Consider the following 12,554-nt stretch of genomic DNA (forward strand, 5'->3'; position numbering starts at 1 on the left):
ACGTACGTTCTCCAGGGCGCAATTATTGACCGATTTCGATGAATTTTAATTCATTGTATAGATAATTTATTCTAGTTTCTCAATATTGAAACAATAAGTCGAAATATTTTACGAGATCACCAGTAGCTGATTCCGAATGAAAAAAGTCCCGAAAAAGAGCTCTTTTTAGAATGCTTATAACTTGTGACAGATTCCAAATATTGCGCTGATTTTATAATATTTGAAATCGTCAAGAATAAATCTATCCATGGATGCATAAGTTTTTGGTGGTCCAAAGGAAGTTTTGGCCGCTATCCCGGAACTTCCGGTAGAAAAAATTCTTACTCCAAAAAGTCACCCAATTTTTGCTTTGCATTGCTGTATCTCGCTTACCAATGGAGCGATTCTCTGAATTCAAATTTTAGTTTTTTTTTCGTTAACTTTATTATTATTTTCGTAGAACATAGTTGGTTCCTCAAAAATCTCAGTTGTTCAGTACTATATTGTAATGAAAATCACATCTTTTTTGTTATTTTTCAAACTCCCCCTCATGTCGGTGGGTTTACGGGATTTTGTTAGCGAGATTTCTCTAAAATTTGAACTCAAATTGGTCACTTTTTATATACCTAAAGATTCATTAGAATCTCCTCTTTCGATGGACATACTTTTTGTGTGGTGTTTTGAAAATTTGTAGCAACGTTTTTCGAATTTACTGGAAGCTGTCAGATTTCAACCAGTTTGGCCCACATTTTCAGCAGGTTGGTGTACAAATCTCGCACCCCTCACGTAGCCGCGGGAGAAACAAATCCTTTAGCTCTCTTTTTGTCGCTCACCAAATCTACAACCCAACCCAACAGCAGGAGGAACTGCCGTCTCGCCGCATGTTTTTTCGGGTTTTGATGGCTAGGGCAAATTTGCCCAACTCGCCAGCCGCGTGGTTTGTTGATTGATTGTGCTCATGCTGATACCTCTTTGCGTAGTAAATGTTTTTATTTTAAAATAGAGAAAGATTATTTCTCCAAATTGAAATAAACCTCTTGAATATTTTTAGATATTTTATCATTAGAATCATTAGAATCAGCGCAATATTTGGAATCTGTCACAAGTTATAAGCATTCTAAAAAGAGCTCTTTTTCGGGACTTTTTTCATTCGGAATCAGCTACTGGTGATCTCGTAAAATATTTCGACTTATTGTTTCAATATTGAGAAACTAGAATAAATTATCTATACAATGAATTAAAATTCATAGAAATCGGTCAATATTTGCGGCCAGGGGAACAGCCTAATTATGGATTTTTTTGAGCGAGCACTTCCGGTGGTCACAGGAAGTTGCCTGGTACTACAGATTGTGTAATTCGTGATTCCCCAGGGAGGTTTTTAAAATCAAATTTTTGCGATTTTTTCTCGAAGAGTTATGATGATTTGAATGTGCGCTTCGGGTCATATTGACCCGAACGACTTTGGAAGGTTAAGATCCCAAAAAAGTTGTGATAAAAATATTGATTCTAATATGTCAATCGTTAGAGTTTAATACGAACTTCATCATATCATATTCTTTAAACATACATAAATTTTAAGTTTTCTTCTGTTTAATTATTATTTTCTAAAAAGATACTTAATTTCATAAAAAATCTATATTTAACAGTAACAAAAACTAACATGTTTTTAAAGTACGTGTCGGATCATATTCACCCGAAAGGTACGGAAAAGTTTAACCTATTTAATTTGAAGAATAAGCACACGCATTTAAATTTTGTTGGTACACTTCATCTCTCTCACTTCCCTCCCAGCTGGCATGTTTTTAAAAGTAGGTAAACAAAAACATATATATTTATAAAACTGCATAATAAAGCAAACTGCGTTACATATTTTTCGAAACCGACTTTAAATGTACGGAATCATGTGATTTTTGAATTTTTAAACCTTTTTACCATGTTCTGTAAATCAAAAGATCTTGAGTCCTGCAAAAAGTAAAATAGCCATTGGATCTTTAACTGTTTAAGAGTACCATGCAATAAATTTTGTGAAAAGGTACGTGAACACATGCCATTCCTTCACGAAAAGTTGCAGCACTGCTGCTAGTTGCAGGCCATGTTATGTATATCATGTATATCGTATAGGATGGTCGAATAATCCATTTGGAACAACGTTGAGTTGAGAAACTTCTTGTAGAGGCCTCTATTGAGCTTCATAACTTGTTATCTCTTTCGTTCAATTTTGAGATTGAAGCCAAACACAATGTTTGAGAACTATGTGATCTTAAATCATTTTTTCTCACTTAGAAATGTGGGTAGAACCGGGCTGATTAATGCAACGATGGAAGAAACGCAGTGTGTGGATTTCGGGTGAATTGTCGAGTTTATTCGAATCGCGCAGGGGCTTCGAAAAGGCGATGGTCTATCCTGCATGATGTTCAACGTGGCGCTAGAAGGTGTTATTCGACGAGCGGTGGACAAAATACGAGGCACGATATTCAAAAAACCCTGTCAACTTATCTGCTTTGCCGACGACATTGATATAGTCGGCAGATCATCTGCGGCGGTGGAGGGGATCTACCACAAACTGAAGCGCAAAGCAGTAAGAATTGGATTGATAATCTATAGTCCAAGACGAAGGATATGCTAGCATGTGGATCCGAGACCGACCGAACCTGCTAGTCCCGCCCGCTACTTTGGACTGCACAAGCAACTGCGGTCGAAAAGATTTAGCTCTCGCACGCTCATTAGACCGGTTGTTCTCTACGGCGCGAGACATGCATATTGCTCGAGAAAGTCCTTCGCACACTTGGAGTATTCGAGCGACGAGTGTTAAGAATCATTTTTGGCAGCGTGCAGGAGAACGGAGTGCTATGAATCCGGTAGGAATGAGATGTGCAGGGGCACAATGAGCGTGGTGGTTAGACCAAGTAGAGCGTGATCTGGCGAATGTGGGATGCCCGAGAAATTGGAGAACGGTTGCCATGGATCGAGAGAATTGGAGAAATTTTGTTCATCAGGTTATGTCGTGAAATATATGTATGTTAAAAGATAAGTAAGCTATGAAAAGTAATGTCTTTATATAGGAGAAAATAAATTTTCATTCTTTGTTCTCCGCTGTACCAAACCGGTTGTACTTCCATTAACCACCCAATAGGTTATGGGCCCAGCAATAGTGGAAAGGAGGAGAAGCGGAATCAAGAGTTGACGGTCATCCAGCCAGGAAGCCGATGGAAGAACAACGAGCCGAAGCCAAGGAAGTTTTACACGTTCCTGGTTTAGCCACAAACCTTTTGTCTGTCGGCAAGATTTGTGACAGAAATTTGGTGATGACGTTCACGGCTAACGGTTGCTTTGTTTCGGAGCCAGATGGTACGAGGATCGCGTCTGGTATGAGAATCGGTGCTCTATATCAAGTTAAACGAACAAAACGATTTGAATATCTGGTAGGGGGAAATCGTCTACTACCGGACACTTAAGGTTTTTAAGCAATAACTTCAAAAATAGATTTTTGTAAATATTGGTTCCTCTACTGATTTGAAGAGTATCAATATTATGGTCACTTAACTATATTAGAAAAAAAAAATTACCAAATTTTCATGTGGTAAGAGAAATCATTTCATGTTAGTTTTCACTCATTTCCAAAAGTGTTGTCTATGGCCGGACACTTCGAATTACTTCACCGAAATTGTCACCAATGGCACAAAAACGTAGCAAAATGACTGAAATCACTTGCACAGGTCTTGTGAGTATGTGTTTTCCCATACTGAACGTTCTATGAAGCCAGTCATGAAAGTTTTTTTGACAAACCAGAATGAAACATTTTTTTCGAAAAAACTAGAGAAAAATTGTCTATGACCGGACAGCAAAATTTAAAGTTTCTCAGAGGACCAAAATAGTTTCGTTATTGAATCCTCATTTGCTGCTTACCATTTGAGGGTGCTATAGAGATGAAAAAATGAAAGTTTCAAGTTGAAATCATCTATAATTTTGAATATTTTCTTGTCCGGTCATAGACAACAATTTGGTGTCCGGTCATAGACAAATCGCATTTTTTTAATTTTCTCAATATTTCTTTTGAACTTCCGTTTTGTTATCTTATTTATGGAAAATAACGGAGAGTAAGTGAAAACACGAGTGGTTTCAACGAGATACTTAACAAGAGTGATTTATTTGCAATTCTTAAACATCGGACTACTATGACCAATTATTAATTCTCCGATTACTACGATCAACATCCCCCCTTAATCGAGAATTCTTGAATTCCAAGGAAGGACCTGACTTCCTGTAGTTTCTGTACCGGAACCGCCTTGGTGAGAATTTCCGACATTCGATTAGTTGACTCGACTTGGAATAGTTCAATGGTTTTCTCCTTGAGCCAATAATATCGTCAAACTCGGACTTGTTGCCGAAAACTGCTCTGTTGACCTCTCCGGATAAAGGACCACCCGGAATAACGACCCTTGAATCTGGCTGTACCATTTTGTCTGTCCTCCTCTTTTCGGACCCTTTTTCAATATTCGAATCTGCTTCGGAGAATCGGAAAACTTCCTCGTCGCATTGCGTGCGAATTCGAAATCCTTTGAAAACCACGTTGCAACTATTTGGCACCTTCTTGGTCCGGGGATTGTGGATGCGACAGCCTTTCGTCCCAGTTGAATGACCGTCGAAAATTCCTGCTTCTGACTTAGCTTCCCACGTCCGACGCTTCACTGTGGGTCTATTCAAATGCCCCATCTTTCTGTGCCAACACGCCAAATCTTCTTTTGGCGTTGCCGCAAATGCAACGTCTTTGCCATACCGACGAAGTTTGTAGAGACCATCTTGCTGATCGCCCATCGCAATCACTTCGTCTTTGGAGTTGTAAACCGTGCACGAATCTCTCGTAAACACAACTCGATGTCCGAAACTACAAATCTGGCTTACGGACAATAAATTCGTCGCCAAATCTGGAATGCACATAACTTCTTTTATTTTTAAAGTGCTACACTCACCTAAAACGTCTGCTGTGAGAGTTGCGTTTCCTTTGGCCACAACCGAACTTTTCATATTGTTAGCCACGACGATAGATTCCTTCACTGGAAGTGCATAATCCAGTACCTCTCGATTGTTACACATGTGCGATGAAGAACCGGAATCAAAAATCCAGACATCGTTCGATTTCGCACAACGTTTCCGCACCATGAATGAAGAGTGCCTGTCCGGTTTCTGTGGACACTCGACAGCATAATGCCCCTTCTGGTTGCACCTATAGCACACGATAGCTGACTTGTCTGGCTTCCCGTTCGTAATCTTTTTCGGTTGACTTCGATGATTACCATAAAACGCCCTCTCGCAACTCGTCGCATCATCATCCGGCCACTTGACGTCCTGCAAAATCTTTGCTCGTATAGTGTCCGCCGTCATGTTGATTCCTGACGCCTCGAGACCCATCACCATTGGTTCATACTGCTTCGGAAGTCCCATCAGAAGAATGTTCGACATCCACCGGTCGTTGACTTCGAACCCGATCTCAGCTAGCTTGTGCCTCGTGGTCATCAGCGAATTGACGTACACCTCGACCGATTCACAATCCACTAGCCGTATCCCGGTCATCTGCCGAAGAAGGCCAGATTCCCGAAGATATCCGGTTTCTTGAAACGCTGCTTTCAGGCCATTCCACGCTTCTTTAGCTGTCTGCGCGTTCTGTACCAAGCTGTAATTGATTGGCTCGATACTCAGACAGATGGTTGCCAGAGCCCGTTCCGACAATTGCTGGGATGGTTCTTCCGCCGTAATCGCTGCCCATGTTCCTTCACGGATGAGCACCATTTTCATTGCAAATGACCAAGAGCTGTAATTTTCTTGGCCACGCAATCGCTCCGACAAAGGTAGGGAAATGCTGCCACCTGCAATCTGCGCCCTCGTAATCGTTTCGCTTCCCGCTTGACTGCTTCCTGAGAAATTCGCTTGCTGGCCGTTCCCACTGGACATCGGTGTCCTCGAAAGTGCCCCGCTTCGCGCTTGTTGGCCATTCGATCCGCCTTGTCCAGTCATCCTCTTGCCGAAACAGAAAAATTTTCACCACGTGTGAAAAATTTTCAACTTGGTTATCTCGTCGCTATGACACCCGCTTCTGGGCTCATAACCTTATGGAAAATAACGGAGAGTAAGTGAAAACACGAGTGGTTTCAACGAGATACTTAACAAGAGTGATTTATTTGCAATTCTTAAACATCGGACTACTATGACCAATTATTAATTCTCCGATTACTACGATCAACACTTATATCTACTGTAGTCGAAAGATAACCAATCAACGATATCGTTCATGTGCAGTTAAAATTTTACAAGCCGAAAAAACTAACCACAATACAAATGCAAAGTTTAGGCGATCCTCTCCGTACTACTAGGCAAAAGCTTTAAATGCCTATCATTGGTTTACATTTTCAGTTTGGATTACCATATTTCTAACACCATATCAGGCTACTATTTACTTTATTTTCATGGTGTTAAAACATTATTAGGATATTGTGTTTTCGAAAAATCTATGTTGTCCGGCCATAGACGACTTCCCCCTACCATTTTGTGAAGAAGTCACAAGAAAAATGATTCGGAAAGCTGTCGCATATTAGGATCAGTGCTTCCTGCACGAAGCTTGAAGGTTTCCGGATTTTAATAAAATTTATAGCTTAAGAGCACCTGTATCCGTGGTCTATTCTTGGGTCTCTTGGGGGGCAATACAAAATAATGCAAAAAACTGATAAATTGGAATAAATTGCACGAAATATTGTATGCAACAAAATTGCATACTATATAATTGCACAAAACCAATTAATCAAGTATTTTTTCATTGAAAAAATCAATAAAATCAAGAATACAAATGGTTATAAAACTCCCATCTGCCACAATTTGTTTTTTGCTCTTGTAATCTTTCGGATATTTGATATTTTTTACGAAATATCCATAAAATAATTAAAACTTTATTTATTCCTCCCTTCGAGATTTTTGGGAATTTCGAAGGGGGGAGGGTGACAAAAGAAGAAATTGATATTTGTTCCGGCCTAATAAACTGGAAAAAGCAGTTAAGGAGACCTGAGAATGTACTCCTATTTTTAACAATATCTGGTCAGAAGTATCTCAAAACTTTATCAAAAATCAAAGCTCACCAAAAACATTCTCCCTATTACACTCCTGACATGACTGTTCCCAAAACATAGCGGAGAGAATCGTTAGCAACACCTACATTCTCTCCCAATAAATGTAGCTTCCTTAACTTGGCCACAACGGAAAGACACTAAAAGCTCGAATCAACGACTGCCCTGTATGGCATTGTGTAATATTTCTGCTTTCAAAGATAAATATGATGTTTGATTTGATTAAAAATGAAACTTTTATTGTAGTCATATTCAATAGTTTGTAAAATACACAGTTTTATGTACAACTACTACTAAATGCTATTCATTTTGATTGTCATTCGAGTGCGAAACACGAGGAAACAGCTGAAAATAGAAAATCATTAAGTATTATATGAATATATTTCATAGTTTAAATTTGAATACTTACTCCAAGTAGATTTCTTGGAATGTAGCCTTCTCTACCAGTTACATCTTTAGCCCACCACCATTCTCTTTCCGATTCATCACCTTTCCGGACAACGGTCAATTTATCGTTTACGGAAAAGGTCAGCTCATCAGCTTGTTGGGCATCATAGCAAAACACTGCGAATACTTCTCCGTTGTTCAAGATACCAAGTTTCTCTTGAACACCTGAAATAAACAAAACACACGTTGCATTTATCACGATTTTTTATAAATCCTGATTTCTTACTGTATAAATATTCAGAGCATCCATCAAAGCCTTCTTCATCTTCTTCGCATTTTTCTGCCGGAGTTTCATGATCCGAAAGTGTGGCCGCAAAAAGACAAGCTCCAGATTCTACTAGAAACTTTACCATCGACAGGTTGTTGCAGCTGGCAGCACAATGCAGGGGAGTCCACCCATCCGAATCCTGAGCGTTAACGTCACATCCAAAACCAACTAAAAATCTGTGGAAAATTTTTAAAGAATTTATTAGTTTTGAAAAACTTTGGTGTACAGTTTGAGTATCTTTCCAGATCTAAACGTAACCCAAGACCAATATTTTTGAGATAGTTTGCCGTAGGCATGTTTTGTTTTTCTCTTATTCACTTTTTGAATGTTTTTAAACATTAACTTTTTTTTTGCTTTAAAACATAATTGTTATGTTGCATAAAAACACAGGTTTTGTGAACATACCTTACAATTTCAACGTGACCAGCACAGATGGCATTGTGTAGCGCTGTTATTCCCTCATCGTTTGCGGCGCTAGGATTCGGAACCTTTGTAAAAAAAAACAACCCTCTTGAGAATTCTGATTATGTACAGTATTAGACCACGACTTCAAACATACCTGTAAAGCAGTTTTCTGAACCAATTCGAGCTCTCCTTCCAAACTGGCATCTAGTAGCAGGGCCAAGGGATCAAAACTGACCCGACGAGCTAGTTTTATTTTGCCATCACTGATGACAGCCGATACGAAACTACGTTTTCTGCGAGAAATTTCATCCAATCGTTTTTCCTGTAAATGATGTTGTTCCGAGCGCTCTTCTGAGTTATCCGTTTTGTTGAAGCCGCGTTGATTTTGACCATTTAGCTCGGATAGTTTGGAGGGTTCATCATTTTTCTCCGATTCTTTAAGAGTGACCCCTGATGCATCATTTTCCTCTGATTTTTTCATTTCTGCCAACATGTGCATGTCAACCATGCGATGTACTCCAGGGAGTTGGAGTTTATAAGAATTACCATTATTTGATTGTTGCTTTAATCTCGGTTGCTCAGAGTATGGGGATTTTTTAATCGTTAATGGTTTCGCCTTGATTGGCAAGTTATCTGATATGTTGTTGTTTAACTTGGATGCATTGTTGGACGCATTGTTACCAGACTGATCGATATTAGATTCCGAAAAGTTTTGAGTGTCTGTTTCTTGATTTTGATTATTATTTTTGTAGGGTTTTGGAGGTAAAGCTGGTTTTAATTTGTCAGCAGATTCTGCAGAATGTGATATGTGATTCAATTGAGCCTGGGGAATGACAAAATTCACCTTTGTTTCGGATGATATGAGTTTCGAGTTGGACATGGGCGATACAACGTTATTTGGTTTGCGAGGGGGAACCACTAGATTACCGGAAGGTATGGTGTGTATCAGATTATGAGCAAAGTTCCGATTGCTTCCTTGTGTCGACTTGGGATTGGTTGACAAATTTTGATCTTCGAGCCCAGAATTTGAAGAATTGCCAGCTCTTACTGGTGTTGCCACAGATTTATTCAAAAACATTAATGGTGTGCTATGCACAGTAGTAGCTTTTGTTGATATCCCATTCATATCAGATACCTTATCGCTATCGCAATCATTCGTACTGGCATGTTGGATATTGTCTAACAAATCAATATTGCCAATATTGTCTGTAGAACGATCAGTATTATAATATTTGCCTCCGAACATGAATTCATCCACCTGTGAATTGTTGATATTATTGTTAGTTTGATCATAGCCATTCAGCAGTTTGCTGTTTTCCATTAAAAGAGCTTGAAGAGTTGAACTCGAAGCTTCATTTTCAAATTGTTGTACGGTTTTAAGAAGATGTTCCTGTTTCTTTTGTTTGGCTGCTAATTTATTTTCATCACTCTCTGGAGCCATATCATTATCGTTGAGAGAGCTGGTTGTAAAAAGCTCAGCAGACAATTGTCTTGTGTGCTGAGGTTTGCAATTAGATAAATCATTCGACAGCGAATTAGGTATCATCCCTTGAATGGTAGAATTACCAGAATTATTCATGATGTTTATTTTGTTTCCATTATTGCCCAAAGCAGTAGTCTTTTGAGGGATATGACTGAATGGCTCGACAGCTACGATATTGCTGCGTGGAACTCTTTGTTGAGGATAAAAGTTTGATGATATGGATCTGTAACAAATAAAACATTAAGAAAACTAGCTTCATAAATTTAAACTGTAATTTACCTAGTATGATTTGGAATGATAACATTGTTTTGTGAGTTCTGAGGAGAGTTTTGTTGATGCTGAAGCATAATTGATGATCTTTTCTTGTGAAGCCTTCCTTGGAGCTCTAATATGCGTTGATCGACGGATTGAAGCTCGGCTTGCCTTTTTTGTAAAGCTTCTCTTTGCAGATGAAGTCGAGCATCTTGCTGTAGCGAAAGTTGATTGCGGTACTGTTGAAATAAAAAAGTTCATTACTTGTAGGATTTTTTAAATTATCTTACCAACCTAATAAACTTACCATAAGCTCCCTGCGTAATTTGTCGAGTTCCAAAGCAGCTGGAGAATTGTTGATCTGTGGATTATTAGGGATTCCAGAAAATAAATTTAGTGCACCCCTACGATCGCGCCTGAGATCTTCCAGCTGTCTTGTCAGGGCTTCAACCTTAGCAACTGCCAATGTTAATTCTTTTTCTTTTTCACTAAACAACGCCCTTATTGAGTCCAAATCGTTTCCTGTTGATTCAGAACATATTATTTGTTGCCCTATGTGAAATCCTGAGAAAATTATTTACCTAATGTAACATTGTATGTTTTCTGTAGGTCCACTTGACCCCGCAAAGCCCTCAGCCGCCGCAGTTTTGATTCTTGTGCCTCAACACGTTCGCGAAGTCTACGCAAGCGTTCGCCTTCGACGGCTGCGACAGTATCGCACGCTTCCTGGGCTTTTAAAAAGCGCAAACGTTGTTCTCTCGCAGCTAGTAGCTGCTGTTGTGTGTCAATTTGCTGCTGCTGCCGAAGAGCCATGATTCTTAGTTCGGAAGTATTAAGCCGAACAGGCGTCTAGAAGACGTACAGAATTGGGGATAATGAAATAACATTTAAGCGGAATTTTCATCTTTATATCCAATGTGTTCACAATTAAATAATTTAGAAGTTGCAGCGGATCAACTTTTCGGCATTTTTATTACCGATTGTTCAGTAAATTCTTCTGCCCAATAGTCGGTATTTAAACATAGAGTACGGTAATTTTAGCCCATTTTTTTTCTAAATATCTTTATGTGAAACGGACCATCATTAGTCGACTCACTAAAAAAAATTCTGAATAATCAGTAATTTTTACCGAACAACCTTTAACCAAAAAAAAAACTGGTTAAAATGAATTACCGAACTCGTAGTTTCTCGGTTAGTGTATAGGTTTGGTCAAAAAAAAAAAATTTCATACAAATATTTATTCCATATCTTTACTTACAACTTCCTCAAAATTGTTCGGTTCCCTCATACCATGACGTAATGACCTAGAAAAAACAAATAAAACGTTTTTTAATTAATCCAATAAGTTCTACAGCAACGATTCATGAATGTAATTAGTTTGGTCTATCAATGCCATTTTCAATAAGTTTCAGGGACAATTTAAACTAGAAATTTTTACATTGAGTTCTTATTAGTCACGAGAAACAATCCATTTTCATCTATTACTATATTTCTTGCCTGCAGCGCTCACAGCAGTTGAGAATTTACGGTGAAAACCGAAGTCACGTCACGTGACTCGCAGAATAGAGCCAAATATTAGCCTTGTGAACTAGCTACTTGCAGAAGTAGTTTGGATGTTCTCTAATTGACGATACAGACCAATAGTTTAGAGGTTGTTAGAAAATTTCAGATTACTTTTAAGCCTTCAAACCATTCCTTAAAAAATATAAGTATAAAAATTATTTTGGAATAAGTGGCTTCTGATTCGAGATATTTTTAATTTTTATGAATATATTTATTTGCATCTTAAAATGCATTGATCCATTAACATTAACTGTAAAAATATTACATGTTAAAAAAAAGCACGTAAGCATCAAATGAAAGAATACAAATCGATTGTTTATATCCATTCCTGGCTTAGTTGATCCAACCTGAGACAGGTGTCTCTAGTGTCGTTCGAACAAGTTTTTTAGCAGTTTCGACTAAGTATCCGGGAAAAAAAAAACCTACAGTACTATTGAATCATTAGTGGATAAGTTCTGATTGAGAAATTCGAAATTAAACACCTAAATTTGAATCAAACCTTCAATAATTAACCACATATTAGAGGTTTTTAGATACCTACACAAATTTACATAATTGCAGGTATGGCTGACATAGATAGCCCAACTTCCGTGCTAGTTTCTTGCACATTAGAAATTAAGCTTTTACAACGATCAAAAGTACTTACTTTTTATTTGATGGTATTTAACAGTTTGATTAGATGTTAAAACAACGTAATGCGGGTGTTAACACTCCTAAAATATTTGATTTTTCACTTCTAAACAACTATAAGAAACAGTGATTCGTCATCAAACATTTGCATACTTTCAACCACGATTAGTAGTGCGATGTTGGATTGAGTTAAAGGTGGGAAAAAGGGAAATGTCATGAACGACTGAACGAGGGACTTGCGTCATTTTTCTAATTGCATCGTTACACTCTTGTTTATCGTTTTCCAATTTTAAATCGAAAACATTCAAAACTGTGTATTCGGATACTGTCCTGCATTGAGTAAAATAAAAATGAAATCAGATGTGCAAGGGGTTCTGAAACGCAGCGAAACGAAAATAAATTCCAAAGGATTTTT

At 38.2% G+C, this 12,554-nt stretch overlaps 1 protein-coding gene across 1 annotated transcript; it reads right to left on the reverse strand.

Annotated features, from left to right (window-relative positions):
• Positions 1 to 7,303: 7,303 nt before the first annotated feature.
• On the reverse strand, positions 7,304 to 12,297 carry LOC129744688 (apoptosis-stimulating of p53 protein 1). The gene is made up of 10 exons (XM_055737334.1): positions 12,156 to 12,297; positions 11,205 to 11,250; positions 10,528 to 10,795; positions 10,254 to 10,468; positions 9,974 to 10,185; positions 8,366 to 9,917; positions 8,212 to 8,294; positions 7,765 to 7,982; positions 7,501 to 7,703; positions 7,304 to 7,436 (listed from the first exon to the last, which is right to left on the reverse strand). The coding sequence occupies exons 2-10, from the start codon at positions 11,232 to 11,234 to the stop codon at positions 7,392 to 7,394; spliced, it is 2,826 nt and encodes a 941-aa protein (XP_055593309.1). The 5' UTR covers positions 11,235 to 11,250; positions 12,156 to 12,297; the 3' UTR covers positions 7,304 to 7,391.
• Between the last annotated feature and the right edge of the window lie 257 nt (positions 12,298 to 12,554).

The sequence above is a fragment of the Uranotaenia lowii genome, chromosome 2 (assembly GCF_029784155.1).
Source record: "Uranotaenia lowii strain MFRU-FL chromosome 2, ASM2978415v1, whole genome shotgun sequence".
NCBI lineage: Eukaryota > Metazoa > Arthropoda > Insecta > Diptera > Culicidae > Uranotaenia > Uranotaenia lowii.

What these genes read in the sequence shown, in the direction of transcription:
- LOC129744688 (XM_055737334.1), bottom strand. Translation starts at nt 11,234, where the DNA reads ATGAGGGAACCGAACAATTTTGAGGAAGTT. An exon ending in AACATACAATGTTACATTAG is followed by an intron (nt 10,469 to 10,527) that starts GTAAATAATTTT and finishes CTGAATCAACAG; the next exon opens with GAAACGATTTGGACTCAATA. An exon ending in TTCCAAGAAATCTACTTGGA is followed by an intron (nt 7,437 to 7,500) that starts GTAAGTATTCAA and finishes TTCTATTTTCAG; the next exon opens with CTGTTTCCTCGTGTTTCGCA.